Raw genomic sequence first — 23,795 nt, 5'->3', positions numbered from 1 at the left:
ACTGATGTTTTGGGGCTTTTACCTTTAGGATCTCCCTGATTTTCTAATTTTGCAGCTTGCTGCCTATTGGGACAGTTCTTTGCAATATAACCCTCCTGTTCACAAATAAAGAATTTATTTGCAGCCATCAATTTCCTACGTTGTGCCAATGTTTTCGAGCCCTTTCTTTGCTGTTTTGGCCTCTTTTCAGGCTGGTTTTCAGATATGCCCCTTTTCTCAATCTTAAACAACTTTTTATTCGGCTTCTCCCCGCTCTCTTGGAAGCCCAAATCCTTTCCACACAGCAAAGCATCGGCTGTAGCAACAATCTCTATGAGCTGAGACATGCTAGACACGGCGGATTTTATGCAAAGATCCCTGATTCCTTTGGGCAGCCCACATACATATTTTTCCACTTGCTCATGAAGGGGTACGGCACGATAAGAAGTGACGGGCAGTAATGCATCCCAAAACTTCTTATTGTATTGCTATAAATTCTTGCATTCCTTTGCATCAAGCTTGTTCCAAGCTGTCATGATGTCCACCTCAAAGGTACTAGTCAACCAATTCGATGCAAACATTTGCTTGAATTGTACCCGTGTTGACGGTGCTCTACCTTGCATCAAGAGCGTGGACCACCACTGCAATGCATTCCCCTTCAAGAAAGTGGCTGCCTTTCGAATCTTAGAAGATTCGGTGAAGTTTCCCCTTGAATAGGCTGCTTCAAACTGCTGAATGAAGGTCAAAGCTTTCAACCTATCTTTCCACGAATTTCCGGTGCTGATTTCAGTGTATGATGCCTTTGACTGATGGCACAGGTCCCAAGGTGGCTGTAAACCCTAATTACTGCTGTAATTTAGGGTTTACAGCAGTAAACTCTCTATTGTCCACCAAATTTGACTGTACTCTGCTACCAATGGCTGAGAATTACTAAGAATGCTTGAGCATAGACTAGAGGAGATGAGAGAATGTTGTAGAGAGAGAGAAAATCAGCTGAAATGTATCTTTTAATTCGTAGCTCTGATGGCACCAACAGCTTCAAAAGGGGGGTAAAACACCAGCTTTGCTGACGAGCCCTCCTCTTCTACCGCCGCCTCTCTTGAGGCGGAAGAGAAACTCTCCCTCCACCAAGCTCAGAATGGCTGCAATTCAACTTCCACCACCCTCCAACAACCTTCTCCCTAGTTGCATGGGAAAGTTTTGCCAAGTGGCAGCCTTCCTAATGCATTTTCAGCCATTAAATTAATTTTTCAAATTTAATTAATTCTGAAAATTAATTTCAGCCCTTTTGACCCTGCCCAAAATTAAACATGCCCATCTGTAATGAAATTGGCTAGGCCATTTGCAACTTGGAGTGGTTTCCAATCTCTGTTGACCCTTAGACTAGCATTAATTAATTAATTAATGCTAATCCCTAGTGTCACCACTGACACTTAATGGCCAAACAATTGTCCTAGGGTCCAACCTGACACCAACTGACCACCAAAACCCAGTTGGCATAACTTAACACAACTTTTGCCTTTAGCACCCACTGTATCCTCGGGGTCCTTAGCCCGTTCCCATGAAATAACTGCCATGTGCATCACATCTGCTAAACAACCTTGCATATTTGATTAATAACTTAATCAAATGTTACTAGCAAGATTAAAGCATCTCAAAAGTTCACGTCCCCGTAACAAGAACTCTTGAGATTATGGATGATTCGGTAGCATCCTCCGAAAGCATATTCATCATTTCAGATGCTAGACTATGGCCCTAAAGAGACTACAATGCTACATTAACCTAGGCACTTCCATCCCTCCTCTGTGAAAGCCATCAAGAGAAAGAGAGAGAGAGAGTTATCTCCCATTAGACTAGAGAGGGATGTACTCATCTATCTCCACACTACCCTGGAACACCCATGCTGAGACCCGGTCTTGGTAGAAAGGCCTCCTATAGAAGTGTATAGCCAACCCATCACCTCCTCTACTTATGATTCTTCCATAAATATGCCCATAGAAAAATCACACAAAGTACTACTTTTGAACAACTCTTTACACATCATGTCCCCTTTTGAGCACACAAGGCTGCAAAGACTCAAAAGGAGAACATCCTCCTGTCTTTGATAATGGTGAGGGCTAATCTCACTCCAAGATCCTATGCTCAAAGGGTGTGATCCCTAAGGGACACTTATAGCAATGCGTGGATAGTTAGAAAATCCTTGTGCAACACCCTCTCCTCTTGCACACACTACTACCTAGCTCTTAGCCCCTCCTCTTAGCATATTTTGTTAGACTCTCAAATGATTTATTGGCTCTCATCAAAAATCCATGCAACAAAGTTCACACATCTATCTACATACCTCTTTTTCGTGAATAGAGCAAGTGAGGGACCTAATAAGAGGGAGGACCCAAGGTAAAAGCAATGGTGTCAAGTGGTAGCAATTGCACACAATGCTAGAGCAAAGGTCCCAAAGCTATCAACAAGAGATCAATAAACCCAAGGTAAAGACAATGGTGTCAAGTGGTACCATTTGCACACAATGCTAGAGCAAAGGTCCCAAAGCTATCAACAAGAGATTAATAAACAGCCAGTCATTGGAACAGATAGGTTAGGGACAAGGATACCTTGCACTTTGTGCTATTCAGTGAGCAACTTGGGAGTCTTCCCCTGCTCATTCTATTAGTTTGGAGGGATATCTATCAGGTGGCCAACAAGTCAATCGTAGCATAGCTTGGAAGTAGGAGAGGGATGGTGGCTTGTATACAGGAAATTGAAGCCATGATCATCCACAAGTGGCTACCATCCTTGCAGATGCCTATGCCATTGAGTAGTGATTGGGCAGCCCAGTACTCCCCTTTGGGTGTCCAAGTTGTCAAAAGATGATGTACCAGCGAGACAATAGGGTTTGCGAGGAACACAAAGTGAACTCGGCAAACATGGAGAAGAGAAGAGAAAAGAGAAGAAACTGTAATGAATGGAATGATGAAAGTCTAAATCATGGAGTGAATGTGATACAAGGGAACAAGGGTGCAGTAGCACAAGGAAGATGATGAAGACAGCCACGAACCACGAACGGCAATGTCCTCCTAAATGGGTGTGAGGGTGGTGGAGAGGCTAGAGAGAAGAGGTGACGGACTGAATGAATCAGCCGTGAGAAATGAATGAGAAAGTGGCCGATAAATAAGCACAATCAGTCTAAGATGGCGCCCCTTTTTGGGGCTGCAAACCCTAAACGCAAACTGCGGGTGAAGGGTGAAGGGTTTCTCAACACAAGTATAGGTCATATACTTGTTCTTCAACAACCCCATTGACACTTTCTTCACTATGCAAGGCAGTGGCAAGCTAGTAGCGGATTAAGGGAAGTGGGATTGGCCTTCCCTAACCTCCCATGGAGGAGGATCTATTTTGGCAGTTTGAGGGGAAAAGCTTGGATGCTCGATCACCCAATTGCTTGGAAGGATATTCATGAACCTTTGGATGTGGGAGTGCCATCCCTTGGATGAAATGGTTTGGATCTTTGGGGAATGACACTAGACAACCTTGTCAGTTTGGCAAGCCTCTGTGAGTTTCTTTTCCTAGCGGTGATGGGTTGGCAGACACATTTTGAGGCAAGATGATGATGACAAGGCCCCTGCCCATACCTGACAGTGGGCCAAGCAGAGCATCACTGAGCTTTTTAGACGTACTTTCTAAAAGTGCTTACAAAACAGTTGGTGTGATTTGTGAGAGGAGGTGAAGTATATAGTAAAGAGGACTCGCAAGGAAGCAAATACTACCACATAATTCATGGCTCATTAATAGGCAAGCGTCATTCACACTCCAAATTTTACTCCGGAGATTGAGCCAAGGACTTGTGACATATGAGAGCTTCTTTATAGCATGATTGCTAGTATGTCTGAAAGTAAGATGCAGTAAGGCTATCAAGCAATAGCATACCACCAGCTCCAAGACACTTACTCATACCTGCACTTTAATCATATGTACCCTCAGAATCCCAATCAGAGAGGTAACAGGGTAGCTCAGAGTGCATGAGAAAGAGGCAAGAGCCATTCCAGCCATTTGGGATACAAGCATCTTCTATATCTCAACTCCTTGCATGTTTCAGTATTAGAGGTGCCAAACTTGCTCTTCTTACAGCCATTATACAAGACACTCTCCCTAGAAACCTAGAAAGTGACCTGCATCAAGGAGATGTTTGGGATCCTTGAATTTCATTCCACCTTAGCAATGTACATAGCCATGGTGTAGAAATTTGCTTTTATTTGAGGAGTTTTTTGACCAGCAGGGTTTAAAGCACATGCTGGCACTGTTGCCCTTTTGCATTGGCCAGTCTTCCTGGTAGAATTTTATCAGCTAGATTGGGATGCTTCTAAGAGTCAAAAGCAGCTCGTGATTGCTCACAAAGCATCAAAGTGCATACCCACAGGTGCTACAGGTGGAAGTTCATATTGATTATTGTAAACGCATAGACTGGAGAAGACTCTTACAGATCCATGTTCATACGCTGCTGACACCAACCTCATGAACATCTGTTATCTCATCAATCCCCTTAAGAACATCTTCAAGTTTTAGTATGTAATTGACCTACATCCTAACTTGGTAATGCCCTTTTTTTCAGAGGAAAGAAAGATTCTACTAATAAATCCCCCAGGCACAAAGTATCCCAAGGCAAAGATAAAAAATAGGCTGTAAGGGACTTCCAAAACTACAACAGAGGGCGCTGACTCAATAATGCTTGGAAAAGGTTGTTGAAGACAAAATCGACCTTTGAATCATCCACCTTTGGAGGAATTGCAAGGGATTTAAGAGAACAAGGGATATGAGAAGCAACCACCATACCTGATACCAATTTCCACTGCCCCCAAGCAGGATCCTCACTATGACTCATTACAATCAAGGATGGAAACAGCCCAAAATGATTAACTGAGAACTCAGGCCACAACAATGAACTTAATGCTCAATGCGTGTCTCCATTCACAAAGGTTTGGCTCATCACTTTCTGTAACTTAAGGTTTGAGCTAGGTTGAAAACACATTCCCAACAGCACTCAGAGAGATACGCATGATAGTGTTTTACTCAAAAAACAAAACCTCGCAAATTATCACAAGAAGAAGAGAGTATCATCGGACTGGGGTGAAATAGATGTGTTACTCTTTCTTCTTCAAAGTCCGTCTCAGAAAGCTGACACCTAAATGGCAGCACTATAAAGAAGCCTTGACAGGTGGCTTAGAATTTGACAGATATTATTGCTAGCAGATCAAGTTTCTCCAGATTGGGAGACCAAAGCTTCATTTGAGAGTACAGTCCATTGAACACTTTCTGGCTAACAGAACCTTTCTCCCAGAATACAAGAAACATCTTCCACAACTTTTCTTTCGTCATCTTACCTCATGTCAAAGTGTGTATCACTAGACCAAAGCTTTATTTGAGAGTACAGTCCATTGAACACTTTCTGGCTAACAGAACCTTTCTCCCAGAATACAAGAAACATCTTCCACAACTTTTCTTTCGTCATCTTACCTCACGTCAAATTGTGTATCAGTACAACCAAAGTATCACTAGAAGGGTCCCCTCTTAGGAAACAACATTTCTGCTTTTAATATCCGTCGTTTAAAGACGTCAGACCATAGTGCTAATTCTTTCAAGAAAGGATGAAACATCAAAAACTGTATTATTTACCAGAACAAGCTCCATATCAGCCATTGGGATGTTTCTGAACTGCTTAATATGAATTGCTCGATCTCCATATTGTGAGACATTGCTTGGCAGTGTTGCACGTCTGATCATTTTTGCATGTACAGCATCTATTAGAACCAAAAACCAGCCACAATATGATACTTTCAACATTCATGTCATATGTTCTACCTGTACACAAGGATTATCCTCTCAAAAGTAGGCTCCTGCACAGTGGTTTTGCTCAGCAAATTCCTTATACTGCAAGCAGTGAAAAAATGCACAATCAAGCTCATATTCTAGATTTCACTTCTTTAAAAAGCAGAATATCCATTTTTGCATGCATCCATTGATTCACATTCTCTCTCTCTCTCTCTCTCTCTCTCTCTTTTTTTCGTAAATCTCTCTCTCTCTCTCTCTCTCTCTCTCTCTCTCTCTCTCTCTCTCTACCAAGTCCATAATCAGTCCACCCAAAAAAACATGATCCCCAACCCATCACTAATCATTCAAGGATGTGGGCGGAACATTTCTTTTTTTTTTCATAATATTGTGAAAAAAGTACAAGATTACATGATTACAAGATGTAGGATGGCTCTAGGTCATCGTGCATAAACTCGCTGTACAGAAGATCAAATAACTTAAAGAATACAAAAGGCACAGCAAAGAAGCAACAGAGATTACTGCATGCCAAGGGACCAAGTCCTCCCTGGAAAGGAGATCAGTGTGCTGAATAAGGTCAAGCTGCCAATGTAGAAGACCTTTCAACTTGGTGAGGTGGGTTTGCACTTCAGATGTGATTCAAAAACAAAAAGCATTCTGGGTTATCCAATAGTGCCAGCAGCCCCAAAAACGAAGAATGGAGGGGGGTTAGCATTTCTCTTATGCCTCTACCAAAATAGCTCCATTTCTAGCTCCTCTCTTCAACGGGGCACTAGTAGAAGGTTTTCTCCACACTAAAGAGTATGCACACCATGACCCCCATTCACAAATCTAGTAACCCCATGGATGCCAAGAATTACAAGATCGTTGGTAGCCAAGGTATATGGATTAGTATTTAGGGAAGAGCTTAGTGACTTCACGAAAGGAATGCCCTTAGAGCTCCTAGAGAGCCGGTTTTCACAATACTCTTTACATGCTATAACATATTCTCATATTGAGGAGCTTGATTAAGCAGGCTAAGGCCACATACTTTGTTGCTACTTTTTGGATTACAAAAAGCCTTTGATAAAGGCAATGGAACTCGCTTCTCCAAAGACTAAAAGCCCTCCAAATATTTGTAAAGAATGTAGGGGATCATTGCACCATATGAAAGAGTGGTGGGGCGAGTTAGATGCGTAGGTGGTTTATCAAAGGAGTTACATGTTGCACTATTGAGGTGAAGCACAGCTGCCCACTCCCCCTATCACAACACAACCAAAAAAAAAGTACTCTTTTTATTAGATTTGAGTATTTAATTTGTTGTTGAGTCTAGCCACAAATGAGTGGTCACAAGTTATGGTGGACCCATGCAATGGGTTAGAACAAAGATGGTGCACGTTTCCACCTATATGAGCCGATTGGGCACTTAGGACTAAAACTCAAAGCATATAAGGGTCAAACTCGTGCACAAAAAGGATTAAGCCTCAAGAGTGTGGGTTAGATTTTCCCAAAAAACAATTACAATTAGCAATAGGGTATGATCATGAAAAGTTTGCACAATGTGTATGTGTGGGCTGCGATTTCAGAATGCAAACATAGGAATCTCATAGCAAGATTCTAGGAGGATTTTTGTTAAGTGCTCAAAAAGAGCTTTCACATCATATTCATATTGGGGGTTCCTAAATTTTAAGAAATGCCTAAATTTGAGGAGCCTAGGTTTGGCCTTGAAATGCTAATCCAAAAAAGTAGGGATGATAGCGTTTACTAACTTTAGTTGTTTCTATTCTTGATTGTTTTTTGCCAAAGAAGGAAAGCCATAAAGAAGAGAGAACTGTCAAACAGCTTTTCATTCAAGCTTCCAACCATCCCTCCACTTGTCCCACTTCATAACATGATGCTGGATACTTAATTGTGCACCTCCACTTTCCCTCTTTGTACTCAAGCCTTGATCTCCTTTAAAAAAGAGCTCCCTTTCTCTCATCTTTCATCACAATTTCCCCCTTCTCTTGTTGTTGTTTTTAGGACAAGAGACATGTAAATTCACATCAGCATCTCTTTTCTAAGCTCTTCTTCCACTTTAGGATTGTAAAGGAAGCCATGTCAATATATTATAGTACAAGCATGAAGAAAGGCTGGTTTTCCCCTCTTTTCCTACTCTCACTTTGTACAAAAATCAGTTGTATTGTTGCATAACAAATATATGCATGTGATGAATGTGTGAGCATATACATCTTTTGCATGATCTTGTGAGTAAGAAATATTTCTCACTTAAGAGTCTCATTCAGTTCCTCAATCTCTAGTTGAACCTTGTCATTAATATCCTCTAGACATTCCCATAAAAAGGTAAGGAGGCTCTCACAAATGCATTATAAATCCTTCAATGATATTCCAATCAATATATCAATATCGATCCATGAGCTATAGGAGTTTTGAATCAGAAAGAAGATGATTTGAAAGTCGAGATGACTGAGTACAGGCAGTTACTCACCAAGTTTGCCACTATTGGCTTACCAAAATTAGATGACAATAAAGTAACATTGTTCTTGAACAAGCTACCTCCTAATAAATACTTCCACTTTATGCAACAAGGCATTTTGTTACCTTGATTGTCAACCTTCCATGCATTTGAGGTTCACCTTTTGCGTTATGCAAGACTACATGATCAAGTCTAGAAAAAGACCTCTCCCACATTCTAACTTTCAGGGGGCTCCAATATCTTCTTCAAAGGGGAAATTCAGAAGTGGCAAAAACTCTCAAGACAAGAAGGCAACCATTAACAATGAATAGATTTTCCATACACTACAAATGTTGGGGTCATATGAACGAGGAGTGTCACATCAATGACCAAAGTCTCCCACCCAAATCATCTTCATAGCATGCTGCAACTACCTTCATGGGCAGTCAAGCTGCAACTACCTCCACAGGCAGTACTCCCCCTAGACAGCTGAGATAGGGTACTCGAGTTGCTTCCCCTACTGCTCCTCCGCCTCATACCCAACCACCTCAGTGGACTACCACTAGACATGGTTAGATATTATCCAAAAATGAGGAAGAAAAGGCTCCCCTGAACATCCTCATAGCCAACAGTGGACAACATCAGCTGTAGGCCATCTCATGGGCTATGCGTTGATGTCCTTTGATCCATGATCCGGGCTCCCTAGACATTTAAACTGTCATTAAATGCAGATGTTGCCCCTAGTGTCCTAGCACTAAGTGACACTAGGGTTAGGGTTTATTTTAGGGTCTCTTATGACGATTAAGCCGTTAGGGCTTCATATTTTACTATTTAAAGACATCTTGTGCCTCATTTTGCATAAGTGTGGCATTATTCAGTGTAATCGCCTAGAGCATTGTACTCTCCCTCTCTCATTAATTCATTACTTCTCATTCACGATTAAATATTGTCGTACATCGATTAATTCTCTCATTCTCATTTATTTTCATTAAGTTAATTGCACAATCACTCCACGGCTAAGCTAACAATGGTATCAGAGTGACTTTTGTTCATTGCCCTCACCATTGCTCGCGACCATTTTCTTGCCGCCATTGCCATTGAGTGCCACGCCTCGGCTAGCTGCCGCCCAACGCCATCGCCATTGAGCTCCTCCCACTCGGTTGCCTGTCCTCGATCCATTGCCCTTGTGCCGGCTCAATTCTGTCATGACTGCCTTTTCGCCGACCTACCAACGACACAAGCGCCGCATGTCCCACCGCTATGTCATTGTTCAACCGCCTGCACACAAGGACAGATTGACCACCGCTCTATCACCATTACTTTAACAAGCCCAATTCAATTTAAAAGGGGCCCATTATCTATTAATTCTCATCTTTTTAATCAGCAAGCCCTTGTTTCTACCATCTACCCCATCTAAGCACAAACTGTGCAAAAGTTGGGGATTTCCTTCAAATCTCCCAACCCAACCTGAATTTGCACAGAAAGTTTGGGGCTTTTCATTAGCTCCACCAAATTCTTCGTCAATTCAAAGAAAATCAATAGTGTCATCATCGCATTTGGGGCTTTTCATCAATTTGACCGAATTTCACTCCAATTCTGTCACCAAATTTGGGCTTTTCGAGAATTTGGCATTCTTCATCAAGATTGAGGCAAAATTCATCATCAAGCGGCAACATTTGGCATCTTCCGGGTAAAATGCTGCAAAAGTTATCAAATTTCTCTTCAGTTTCCCAATAAAATTTGGGGTTTTTCATCATTGGAGCCCAACTACACCCCAATTTCTTTAGAAAATTTGGGGCTTTTCTTAAATTCATCAATATCGAGACTCAATTAAGCTTAAGGTGTGGCATCGGCATTAGTTGAGTAAAAATTTTACCCAATTTCTTCAATTTCTCTTCATTTTTTAGGTAAATTTTGGGGCTTTTGCCCAATTCCACCACCAAGGCGCCCAAAATTTGGGGCTTTTGCCTGAATTCATCGTCTTGGCCCTCGATGTGCTCCAAAATTATCTTATTTTGCTGCTGGCCCTGTTCTTTCCCGACACTGAAGACAAAATTGATTATTTTGGTGTATTATCGGGTGAATTTTCAGTATATTCTACGGCTGTCCACATTATTGAAGCATTTCCAGCCATTAATCTCTGATTTCAGCATATTGCTGATTACCACCTTGATCTGGTAATATTTATTTCTGAAAATTATTTTCTGCATATTTTTCTCTCTCCTCAGCAAAAAAAACAGCAAGAGAAATTATTATTCTTTACATTGTTCAACTTCATTGAGGTGGGCAACATATCTTCTATCAGTGATTTATTATTGTTCGGGCATCTATTTTCTCTCTCTTCACTTGGAAAATATTATTTTATTGCTGATCATCACTTATTGCCAGCAATAATAATGATTTGTTGGGCATGCTCGGCGCCGACAACAAGCTCGACGGCACCAATTACCCAATGTGGGCTTACATGATGTAACATGTTCTTGTTGCAAAGAATCTATGACATATAACCAACGGCACTGAGCAAAGACCAGCTTCTCCAACACCGGCACCACCTCCTGCTTCCACATCACAAGGAGGTTCTCATGATGTCGAATCATCATCTTCTTTGATAAAACCTCACGCTCAAGATCAGATTCGAGCAAGGTGATGATGATGATGATGCTTAACCAAAACAATTATTTGATACAAAGGTGAAATGTGGACAAAAATCATCAAAACTCAAATAAAAGAAATAGTCTAGATTTTCCTTTTTGGGGCTGTTCTAGATCCCAATAAGTTGACCTTTATTTCTTACTTTATTAAGAATAGCTTTGACCTGCTCTTTCCTTGCTTCGCGATAAATTTACTAGTTATCGCAAGTCTCAAAATCAATGCAAATCTAGTGAAACAATGTCATAACTAGAGAGATATATTCACACCTTTTCAATGACGAGGGAGATACATTCACACCTTTTTAATGATGTCCAGAGGTACAATGATGCAGAAATACTAGCCTGGTGGGATTAAGGAAAAAAAACAGACAACTCAAACGGAACCCTTCAGAAAATATTTGTATTGTTATAATTTTACACATTCACCAGCTTTGGTGCTTAGATTAGTGGGCATCTCAATAATATAGTACCTTGAAAGTACATAGAAGTCTAGTTTTGTCTGAAGGGGTGTGAAGTTGAATTGGGACCCATTGCTTTTCTCCCAATAAGAAGAATGTGTCAATATGTTTACTTAGTTATTACCAAGGAACAGTCTGGATCAGCAGTTCAGGTTTTGCAAATATAACATGGACATCAGAAAGAAGCACTACAATTAGTCACCACCAGTATCAAGTTAAGGATCTCATCTCTGGCTAAAGGGCCTGTAATATCCTCCTTTTTCCAGAGAAAAGAAAATGCTATTAAGAACCTTGTAGCTCTGCCTAAAGGCCTATAAGATCCTTTCATGGCATGGTTATTCTTTTAAGTTTCACTATTAAATCCTGAACTGTCTAGGCAACTGATTAGTGAAGCTAATGACATCTCAAAGATTGTATGTCTTGTAGAAACTTGGAAAACCTCCAATATTGTCTGTTTCTTTCCAGGTAAAAGAAAGTGATGCATCATGCACAGGACATAAATTATTGAACAATGTTGAGTCCTTTAAGTCACGATCTTCATTAGTTCTTAAACAGCTATTAATTAGTATGAGAAAGATCTGTTCATTAAGCTTCAAAATGAAAGATACCTAATTCTCATGTTTTGGATGCAAAAATACACTCCAATTTACGGAGAAAATGAACATTAGAATGTACAGATACCTGATTTTCATGTTCTGAATGCGAATACGCTCGACATACAAATCCTCCACGTCAAGATCATTGTTTGGCACACTGTCAAGAATTCTGCTGATACTTGGAGTTTGATCTAGTTGTTTGCGGAAAGCTAGCTTGTGCAACCTGAGTGCATATGTAAAGCTCTCAGTCATCTAGATTAACAGACAGGAACTCTAATGAGCAATGAGTAAATAAGCATTCTACAAGACAAACCTTGATTTGGTAAGTAACTTATCCCAAATACGAGAAATCAGTGAATCAATTTTCTCTGTGAAAAAATATCCTGTGGTTCGATCAACTCCAACACCTTGTCGAAAGATAACATACTGCAACATAAAACTTCAACATCCCTTATCACATGAAATTTAGCAGTAGCATGAAAACATCATCCCATATGCATGCAAACTTCACATGATAAAAAAGACATGACCGGTTCACCTATTGACTAGTATTATTCACCTCTATCACTTTCCCAGTCAATTTGAACAATTTTACATTTGTTAAGGAACTTCTTCCCTTCTTTACTACATTCTATGCCTCAAGTTTTAATAAAATTTTGGGAAGAAAAGAGAGAGTACTTGTAGGTTTTGCTCTTGCAAAAGAGGCACCCAAACCACTTCGTATAAGTCACACAGGCCACAAAGACAAGCATAAGCAGATATGACGTGCAAGAGTGACTTAAGGACATCAGAGAAATTTGATGTTACCTCATTCATAAACTCAGGCAGTTCTTCTACAGGATGCTCTGTAAAGTATTGTTGAAAAAGCTTCTTATCAAGCTGCAAACAGTATAATAAAACAAGTAAATAAATCCTAGGACCCTTTGAAAAAATTCACTTTCAATGCAGATCGATATTACCTTGGATCTGTCCACTGCAATTGGCAGATTAAGAAGATATTGTCCAGACCTTGCTATTTCAAACTCCTCTTTGCTCAAAAGTTTGTAATTGCTCTTTTCCATGATCTGCAGTGCACGATAAACCTCTCAAACAAGTCATACACCTTCTTTTCCTCCTGCTGATCAATATTGCAAACTAGTAGGAGAGCGGTAAGGTCTTTATACACACATACAGCTTCTACTTTACCTGTCATTTCGTATCACATCAATTGGTCTTTAGCAGGCAATATAATAAGTCCCCCCCTCCCCCCCAAAAAAATTCCCTCCCACCCTGTGTGTGCGCATGCACACAGGCGTGTGCAGATGTGCTTCTGCATGCAGGAGGGAAATATCTGCATATAATTTCTCCTTTAAATGAACTTGGGATTATGTTTCGATGTTTTCTAGGTGTCCGAAGCTCTTGGTAACCAGGTAATGTCAAATTTTAAAAACACTATGTAGAAAAATATTTGCAAGAGATTGAAGGCTCTTAGGGACTGGGAGACCCAAATTGTATTGTACTCTCTCTCACTTTGTCACTGTCACTCACCTGCTCACTCCTCCAACTCCAACACACTCACAACAACTGGTATCAGAGCTCAAGGTTCTGCACATGTCCCAAAACCAAGGGCAACTGACAGTGCAGGCAACTCGCAAACAAGTCGCGCTGAAGATAGTCACGGATTCTCAGCTCAGGTGACATGCAGGCAGCCTACGGTAGGTCCAGCGAGGAAGCGCTGAGCGCTAGCGACAGGGGTGACGAGCATGGAGACTAGGCATCAGCACTGCACACATGGGCTGTGTGCAAGTCCAACGGTCGTGACCAACAGGGACCAAACAAGTGACGACCAAGCGTGGGCAACCTGGTGGGTGTTGGGGGTAAAGGCGCCTCCGTCGTGCCGCCCCGTGTATTACTACACTGACAGTACCCGCCACTGCACACTGCAGGTGGCGAGCGCCCGTCACGTCACTTTATTCTTTATTCTTTTAGTGACAGTTTGAATAAAGGAAGGCCCGGTCACACATTGTGACTGTTGGAGTTCCCATTTCTTGTCTCTCTCTTTCTTGCTCTTGCTCTCCCGCCATAGCTCGCGTGCAAGCTTCGATCCTTCTCACCTTTCAACTGGTATCAGAGCTTGGCATTCTCTTGCTCGAGCTCGACTCGGTGCTTCCCGACCTTCGCATCGACTCGCTTCACGCATTGGGTCTCCATCCCGGCAGCCATAGCCGACCTCTTGAGCTCCCGACTCTCCCCGGCTTCCCGAGCTCCATCCTGGCCTTCTTGAGCTTCATCAGGGCCTTGCCCTTGAGGTATTGCTTCAGCATTTGCAGGCATTTGAGTGTATTCTCAGATTGAAACAGGGCAGGAACAAAGGGCAGCCACTCTTCTTGAGCTCCATAGCTCATATCTTCCCTCCCCTTTGCATTGGGCCTTCATGGCTTGGTATGTGCCTACCTTGGGCCATCATTGAGCCCCCCATTACCCCCTTTTCAGCCCATGTGGAGCAGCAGCAAGTTCAGCACCAACAAGGCAGATTGCATCATTTTTTCCAGGCTGTGAGCACTCATCTACTTCAGCTCCACACTTGGCCATTGCTTCTTGCTCTCTACCTTGATCAAGAGGGCTATAGACTTCATGTTTGATGTCATTAAAGCTTTGGGCATTGGTCTTGATCTTTCGGGGCTGATTTCTTCAGATTTGGGACTGTCATAAACTGTCATAACAGGCTGAAAACAGGGCAGCACCATTGGCATTAGCATTTGTTGCTTATACTCCATTCCGGTTGTGCTATTTGATGCCCGTATGCGGTCTACATGATGCCTAGTGCCTTGGGAATGTATGCACATGATTATGCCATGATTTTGGCTTGAAATATTGGCTGATTTGGGACTGTTATTTACTGTTATACAGTGCTGGAAACAGGGCAGCCACACTTGGCATTGGCATTTAATGCTTATACTCTACTCCGGTTACCTTGTTTGATGCCCGTATGCGGTCTACTTCCTACCCGGATGTATTGGGGATGTATGCATTTGGTTTGACCATGATTTTGGCTTGAATTTGGGGCTGAAATCTACTGTTTAGAACAGTAAATACATGCTGGAATAACAGTGGGCTGAAGGTACTTTACATGCTTTGGCACTTACCTACCGATACCGGATGTATGCTTTGAGCTTTGGCATGATATCTCTGACATTTGGGGACGACTTGGAGCATATGTATGAGATTATGGGATGCTTTTGAGCTTCGCATTAGCTCCGTCTTCACTGGCATTTGGACCGACTCGGCATGCTCGTGGACCGCCTATGCCTCATGTCTCTGCTTGACAGTTAGGCTTTTGCATTACATGCTTTGGTTCGTGACATATGCTATTTGGTTCGTGTATGCCATACCGACATTTGGAGCTTGGATTTGGATGTATTTGAGCATTCCTGGCTTACTTGATCACTGATCTTGGTTGCTATTTGGATGTCATTGAGTTGACCGAGAGCTTATTTGGGCTTATGTATTGCTTCATGGTTAATACGACCGGTGCTTCATGTATGTCATGCTCTCTCGGATGCGCTTGATGCATTGACAGGGTCACTTATCACTGGTGCTTTCTCTTGGGTTATTTGAGCTTCTGAGCTCGCTTTGTACGCCTTTTGTGCCAGTGGGAGCATTTTACATGCTTTCTTGACCTTTGACAGTTGCATGCTATTGGAGCACTTACATGTATTTGAAGCAGTTTATGTCTTGAGCAGCTACATATACATTGAGACTTTGGGATCATACTCCAATCTTTATGGATATGCATTGATGTACTCTTGGTTCACAGGATGCTTATGAGCTGAGTCTCATATTTGGATCTTTCTCTTTGAGCAGATACCTATTTGTGTCAGGTTTTGGCAGTTACAGGAACACTTTGCCTAGAGTGTCTGGGGGTGTGCCTTTCACTGGCAGATGTTATTTTGACATGCTTGGTGTTGAGCTCATGTTCTTTTCACTGTCATTGGCCTTGCTTATGTCCGTTTCATGCCGGCTTTGGACCTAGCATTGTTTGCTTGACATTGGATCCTATTTTGGGACAGTTTGCTCTCTAGACTGCATACCTGCAATTTATTACAGCAAGCAGTTATTGGTGGACTGAGGTGTACTTTTCATGCTGAAATATCCTGATTTGGTGTACCGCACCTAGTACTAAGTGGGCAGCAACTTTTGGCACACTTTGCTCACCCTTTGGACCCCGTTTTGGTCATTTTTGGGCAGTTTCTGCAGTAAAACAGCAAGCAGTTTTGGACTGTTTGGGCATTTCCAGCCTGCATAATGGCATCATCTTCGCATGATAGTGCCATCTTTAACATTACAAAGTTGGATGGTACCAACTACTCTTACTGGAAGAGTCAAATATGGCAGGTTTTGGTGCAGAAATCTCAGATTAAGCCACTTCGGTTGAGTGGGGAGCAGCCTGAAACTATGGACATTGACGACTGGCTTGAACTTGATGAGCTATGCAAGTCCACGATTGTATTGTCTCTCACTGAACAGGTACATTATAATGTATTTGAGGAAGCACAGAGTGCATGGGATCTATGGAATAAGATCAAGAATCTTTATGATAAGAAAAGTCCGGCGAGTCAGATGTACTGGTTGAAGCAGCTTATGGATCTGCGCATGAAGGATAATGCGACTATGTCTGCTCACTTGAGCCAGTTCCATGCTATACTGAAGAACCTGGCTTCGCAGGATATCACCTTTGGAGAGGAAGTAACTCCTCTTTTCTTGCTTGGAACTCTGAATGAGTCATGGGATGTATTCCGCACTGCTCTTTGTGCCTCTAGTGCTACTCTAAAATTGGCAGATGTTGAGAGTGCTCTTCTTCAGGAAGAGGTGAATCGCAAAAACTTGGATGCCTCTCGTGGTAGTCATGCTTTGACAGTTAGAGGCAGGAATGACAGGTATGACCGTGGTAATGGCCGAGGCCGTGACTCGCAGAAGGGTCGGTCTAAATCTCGTGGTGGCAAGTCGCGTAGTAAGTCGCGTGGACGCAATGCAAATGTCACTTGTCATCATTGTGGGAAAAAGGGCCATATTAGACCACAGTGTCATGAGTTGCGCAATGAGAAGCGCAAGGATAAGGGGAAAGATAAAGTGCAGGAGAAGTCCTCTGATCGCAGCATAGTACCTGCGAAGTCCAACGTCAAGATTGAGGAAATTAATGTCACGCAGACTGAAGAGTCCGATGGTGGTGATGAGTTTATACTTGCAGCTAGTTCTTCTGATGCTTCACACTTGACTGAGACACCTAGTATGTATGCACAGTGCTGGTTATTGGATTCAGGTGCGTCCTTCCATGTGACGCCTTACCGTGAGTGGTTTCACTCTTATCGTACTGTATCTGGATCAGTCAAACTTGGAGATGACAGGTCTCTTGATATTGTGGGCTGTGGAGATATTCAGTTGCAGTTTTCCACTGGCAGTTCCTTTTTGCTCAGGGATGTACGTCATGTACCTGCGCTTACGCGTAGTCTTATGTCTGCAGGACAGTTGGATGATGCAGGATTTCATGTCTGTTTTGGGGATTCTACCTGGAAGATTACCAAAGGCAGACTTGTGCTTGCTAGTGACGCCAAGGCTGGCAGCCTCTATCCTCTTGTTGTATCTGGGTCTTCTGTAGACCATGTTTTGGCAGTGGGCTCTATCCCACATGTATCACTTTGGCATGCCCGTTTGGGGCATATGTCTTTGAAAGGAATGAAAATGTTATCTGGTTTGCAGTATCTTCCGCCTTTGGATTATGCATGTTTTGACTCGTGTGATCATTGTCTTTATGGTAAGCAGAATAGGTCTACGCATAAGAAATCGGGTAGGCCACGCATGAGTGAGCCCTTGGCATTGGTGCATTCCGATGTTTGTGGGCCTATACCTTGCATGTCTATGGGTGGCGCGAAGTACTTCGTTACCTTCATTGATGATTTTTCTAGGAAAGTGTGGGCTTATCCCATAAAGCAGAAGTCCGATGTCTTGGCAGTTTTTCAGAGATGGCTTGCTCTTGTTGAGAACCAGACTGGGTATAGGCTGAAATGCCTTAGGACAGATAATGGGGGAGAATATGTCTCGCATGCTTTTGAGCAGTTTTGTGATGACAAGGGTATTAAGCGTCAGTTGACCGCCCCTTACACCCCACCCCAAAATGGTTTGGCTGAGCGCATGAACAGGACTATTCAGGAGCGTGTGCGCTCTATGCTTAGCCATGCAGGCCTACCCCCGAGTTTTTGGGCTGAGGCAGTTAGTACATCAGTGCATGTCATAAACCGATCGCCTTCCAGTGGATTGGATTTCCAGGTTGCAGAGGAAGTTTGGGCTGGTAAGCCACCCTCTTATGCGCATCTCCGTGTCTTTGGATGTGAGGCATTCTGCCATGTGCCCAAGGACAAGAGGAGTAAATTGGATCCAAAGAGCATTAAATGCATATTCCTTGGCTATGGTGAGTCAGGAGAGATGGGCTATCGCCTATGGGATCCGCAGGCGCGGAAAATAGTACGCAGCCATCATGTCGTCTTCCATGAAGACAAGATGCACAGGCAGCCTGAGAAGGTGGTTGAGATCCGCAGAGTGATCTTTCAGGAGGAGCCTAAAGCTCCAGCACAGCTAGTAGTACAGCCTGCAGCAGTTCCTCCACAGGGCCAGGATGTTGGACAGGTAGTTAGACAGGCAGCAGAGCCTGCGGTGAGACGGTCTGCTAGAGATAGACGTCCACCTGACAGATTTCAGCCCTCTATGCATTATGTTTTGGTTACAGATGCAGGAGAGCCTTTCACTTATGATGAGGCTATGCGCAGGGGTGACAGTCACTCCTGGGAGAGGGCTATGCAGTCTGAGATAGACTCCCTGCATAAGAATGAGACTTGGGATTTGGTTGCCTTGCCTAAGGGCAAGAAGGCTTTGCCATGCAAGTGGGTGTACAAGCTGAAAAGTACCCCTGGACACCCCAAGCCGGCATACAAGGCTAGATTGGTAGCAAAGGGTTTTAAGCAGGAACATGGTGTGGACTTTGATGAGGTCTTCTCTCCTGTGGTTAAGATGACCACCCTGCGCTTAGTCTTGGCTTTGGTTGCACAGCTTGACTTAGATCTATATCAGATGGATGTCAAGACGGCTTTTCTACATGGGGACTTGCATAATGAGATCTATATGGATCAGCCTAAGGGCTTTGCAGAACCTGGCAGGGAGCACCTAGTGTGCAAGTTGAAGAAGAGCTTGTATGGCTTGAAGCAGGCACCTAGGGAACGGTATCATAAGTTTGATGCCTTTATGCAGTCACAGGGCTACAGCAGGAGTGCTATGGATCCGTGTCTTTACACGAAGAAAGCCCGTGATGGCAGTTTGCTTATCTTGGTACTCTATGTTGATGATATGCTGATAGTAGGGAAAGCTCATGATGAGCTAGATGCTCTTAAATCTCAGCTAAAGAAGAGCTTTGAGATGAAGGATTTGGGACATGCCTCACATATACTTGGGATGCGCATTAAGCGCGATAGGCATCAGGGACTTTTGTATCTCTCACAGCGGGAGTACATTCATAAAGTCCTTGAGCGCTTTCGCATGCAGGACGTAAAGCCTATTGGCTGTCCATTACCTTCTTATGTGAAGGTATCACAGGCCGATTGTCCGCAGACAGATGAGCAGAGGGCCGAGATGGCCAAGATCCCTTATGCATCAGCCGTGGGCAGTTTGATGTATGCCATGATAGCCACTCGTCCAGATATTGCACATGCAGTTGGTGTTGTGGCACGCTATATGGCTACACCTGGCAGCAGACATTGGGATGCCGTGAAGGGTATCATGAGGTACCTGAAGGGCACAGCAGATATGTGTATTTGCTATGGCAGCCAGGATACAGGGGTCGTGGGATACACTGACTCCGATTATGCAGGACATGCAGATAGTAGGAAGTCCACTTCTGGCTATGTATTCACCTATGCTGGAGGGGCTATCTCTTGGATGTCCAGGGTTCAGAAGTGTACGGCTTTGTCTACCACTGAGGCCGAGTATGTTGCAGCCACTGAGGCTTGCAAGGAGGCCATATGGTTAGGCCGTCTAGTTGCTGACCTTGGGATTGATGCTACACCTACACTGCATTCGGATTCTATGAGTGCCATTCAGTTGGCTAAGAATCCGGTCTTCCATGCGAAGACGAAACACATTGAGGTGAGGTATCACTTCATACGTGGTGTCGTGGAGGACAGGTCTGTTGACCTTGTCAAGATCTCCACTGACGAGAATCCTGCAGATTTGCTCACGAAGAGCCTCACTACTGAGCGCTTTGCCTTCCTCAGGAGGTTGATGGGCGTTGGATGAGATGTCACCTTTCCTCACCTATGTACATTTGTACTGTCTTTTCTTTTTCTTTTCTCTCTCACTAGGGCAGATTCGCCTTTAAGTGGGAGGTTGTTGGGGGTAAAGGCGCCTCCGTCATGCCGCCCCGTGTATTACTACACTGACAGTACCCGCCACTGCACACTGCAGGTGGCGAGCGCCCGTCACGTCACTTTATTCTTTATTCTTTTAGTGACAGTTTAAATAAAGGAAGGCCCGGTCACACATTGTGACTGTTGGAGTTCCCATTTCTTGTCTCTCTCTTTCTTGCTCTTGCTCTCCCGCCATAGCTCGCGTGCAAGCTTCGATCCTTCTCACCTTTCAGTGGGTGCTGCACGTGGGCTGGCGACGAGCGTGACGGTCGACGAAGCGCACGCGGCGGATGGGTTGTCAGTCGTGGCGGCAGATCAACGGATCCCCCCCCCCCCAGTCTTTTTTTTTCTAACACAAAATTTCAAATCCCTTTTATCCCCTCTCTCTGATGGGTGTTCACACGTGGAAGCACAGGTTCCAAATCTATGCAAATATGGCCTGGAAAGTTGGGGCTTTTTCCAAATTTGATCCCATTTGTGCTTGGCGGTGATATTCGTGTCAGAAATTGCAGACATTGTGCATGTTGACCTCAATTAAGTTGGGGATTTTGCCAAATTGGTTGGAATTTCACTCATTTGAGTAAAATTTCTTGACATTGGACCCGGAAAAATTGGGGCTTTTCATGTTTTACTAAAGTTTTGCTCAGCTGGGTCAGATTGGCTGACATTAATGCACTGTTGGCTCTGGAATTTTTGGGATTTTGTGAAGATTTTGGTAAATTTCTGCAATATTTGCCCGTGTGGTGGCTGGTTTATGTAAAAACAGCAAAGATTTATTACTGTTTGGGCAAGAACAGCAGTGTATTTGCTGGTTCAGCTTGTGCTCTTGCAGCTCAATGCATTTACTCTTGTGTTCGTGATAAAAATGGCTGCAACTTCTTCCACTTCTGACATTAAGAGTTTGATGGAAATCAAACGGTTTGATGGTCAAGGCTTTGACCTTTGGAAAGACCGTATGCAAGGCATATTGTTCTTAAACGATTTTGAGGATGCTTTGTAGGAAGATAAACCCGCACAAATGTCTAATGTAGATTGGGCCAAAGTCAACAAAAAGGTTGTGGCTTATATAAATATGGGTGCCACTGATGACATTTTGACATAGGCTTAGATACTGGCTATGCAATGGGAGAAGTTGAAAACTACCTATGAGATCACCACACCTGTTAATCTGGTGCATTTAATGCGCAAGTTGGTGAATATGCAACTGGATGAGTCCAAGCCTGCAGCTGAGCACTTGAGTGAATTTATTGGCGTTTTAAATCAGCTCAAGGATGCCAATTTAGATTTTGATGGTAAGTTGAGGACGATCTTTCTGATCATGGCGTTGCCCGATTTTTGGGAGACTTTGGTGGTTTCTCTCAATAATAACCCCAATCTCTCATATGATGGTGTGAGGGGTTCAATCTTCAATGAAGAAATTAGACGTAAGTCTAGTGGAGAAGGCAGAAACTTAGCTTATAATGTTAGAGGCAAGGCTAAAAAGAAAAATGCAAATGTTGGACAGAGAAATAGAAGCAAGAGCAAAGGAAAGGAAAAGAGTGATATTACTTGCTATCAGTGTGGTCGGAAGGGCCACAAGAAGCCTGATTGCAGGTACTACAAGAAGGAACAAGAGAGAAAGAAAAATACAGGAGACAAAAAGAAAAAAAAGGATAAGACAGATGCATCTGAGGCAGCCAAAGGCAAGGAAAAGGCCATTGTGGCCTCCACTGTAGTCATAGAGGAGCTTTCGAATGCAGAGGCTGATATCTTATGTGCAGTAGATTATGATGCCCTTGTATGTCACATGCAGGATATGCAGATTACCAAGGCTGATGTGATTGATGCACTTTTATCAATTGATGATGGTGTCACTTACACTCGGATTGTAGACTCTAGTGCCTCTTTCCATGTAACTCCCTACTTGGAGTGTTTTGCTATGTTCAATGTAGGCAGTTATGGAAAAGTATATCTTGGAAATAACCATGCTTGCAGCATTGATGGGATAGACACGGTACACTTGTCTTTGGATGATGGGCAAGAGCTTGTGTTGAAAGATGTCAAATATGTGTCTAGCATCAAGAAGAGTTTACTATCTGTTGGTCGGCTTGACTTGTATGGTTACACTACACTATTTGGTGGTGGTTTGTGGAAATTGAAAAAGGGTTTCATGCTGATTGCAGAAGGAAAGAAAGACACTTTGTATTGTTTACATTGTAAAGCTTTGAATGGCAAAGTTTCTTGCAGTTGCTGAAATTGGTTGTCGTTTGGAGATGTGGCATAAGAGATTAGGCCATATGAGCCAAAAAGGACTTGATATCCTTACCTCTTTGAAGAAGGTTGATGGAAAAGGCTCTAAACTTGACTTTTGTAATGAGTGTCAGTTTGGAAAGCAAATGAAAATTTCCTTTTACTCTAGTGTCTCTCATAAAACCAATGTCTTGGACTTAGCGCATTCTGATGTATGTAGCATACCCGTGAAATCATTGGGTGGTGTTGCATATCTTCTCTCTTTTATTGATGATTGTTCCAAGAAGATTTGGGTTTATTTGTTGAAAAAGAAAAGTGAAGTGTTTACTGTTTTTAAAACTTTTCATGCATTTGTGAGACCACTCAAACAGGTAGAAAGCTAAAATGCTTGAGAACTGATAATAGGGGTGAGTTCACATCTACTGAGTTTAAGTCTTTTTGTGACTTACATGGAATCAAGAGGGAGCTAACAACTCTTTACAGTCCTTCTTCATTGGGTGGTTGAAAGATACAAAAGGACTTTATGTGAAAGAATGTGGTGCATACTGTCCACTGCTAATCTCCCTCATGAATTTTGGGGAGAGGCACTTAAAACCGCGGTTCGCATTTGCAACCGCTCTCCAAACACATCCTTAAATAATGGCATCCCTAAGGAGGTTTGGTCTTGGCAAATCAATCTCATATGGCCATTTATGGATATTTGGTTGTGATGCTTTTGTGTATGTTAGAGATGAGTTGAGAAGTAAACTTGACCCGAAATCCACCAAAGGCATTTTCATGGGCTATGGTGATGAGGGTGAATTTGGCTATAGAGTGTGGTTACCTTAGTCCAAGAAAATTATTCGCAGTCATAATGTTGTGTTTAATGAGGTAAAATTACTGAAAGGTACTTTAGCCTCCGATGAAGACATGAAAAATGTCAAATTGCAAAATTGCAGCCACCTATTACTTCAGATGATGAGCCTCATGGTGCTGTACCACAAGCTAAAACTGATGATCAGCTGGTTATTTTTGAGCCAGATGATGATGGATAGCAAATATAAGCACAAGGAAGTCATGGACAGCAAGATAGAATTGCTGATTATGAAAATGCAAGTGCTGGTAATGAAAATGAAGGTGTTGTACAGCATGAACAGTATGTTGAAAATGTCTTACAGCAGCCAACAAATGCTGAAAATAACATACCTCCATATGTAGACCCAATT

At 42.8% G+C, this 23,795-nt stretch overlaps 1 protein-coding gene across 5 annotated transcripts in view; it reads right to left on the bottom strand.

Moving 5' to 3' along the window:
• Nucleotides 1-23,795, bottom strand: part of LOC148022040 (aminopeptidase (DUF3754)) — a 72,846-nt gene that overhangs the window by 11,999 nt on the left and 37,052 nt on the right. For all 5 annotated transcript variants that reach the window (XM_087697641.1, XM_087697638.1, XM_087697639.1 and 2 more), the window contains 6 exons: nucleotides 12,892-12,996; nucleotides 12,740-12,811; nucleotides 12,246-12,358; nucleotides 12,018-12,155; nucleotides 5,827-5,895; nucleotides 5,641-5,740 (listed from right to left, as the gene is read on the bottom strand). In XM_087697641.1, coding sequence (XP_087553767.1) covers nucleotides 5,641-5,740; nucleotides 5,827-5,895; nucleotides 12,018-12,155; nucleotides 12,246-12,358; nucleotides 12,740-12,811; nucleotides 12,892-12,996 — 597 coding nt within the window. The remainder of the gene's footprint in view (nucleotides 1-5,640; nucleotides 5,741-5,826; nucleotides 5,896-12,017; nucleotides 12,156-12,245; nucleotides 12,359-12,739; nucleotides 12,812-12,891; nucleotides 12,997-23,795) is intronic.

The sequence above is a fragment of the Lygodium microphyllum genome, chromosome 17, assembly GCF_053477565.2.
Source record: "Lygodium microphyllum isolate KBCC chromosome 17, Lygodium_microphyllum_v1.1.10, whole genome shotgun sequence".
In the NCBI taxonomy this organism is placed as follows: domain Eukaryota; kingdom Viridiplantae; phylum Streptophyta; class Polypodiopsida; order Schizaeales; family Lygodiaceae; genus Lygodium; species Lygodium microphyllum.
Note: the sequence above shows the minus strand (reverse complement) of the source record. Positions and strands in the feature narration are given on the sequence as shown.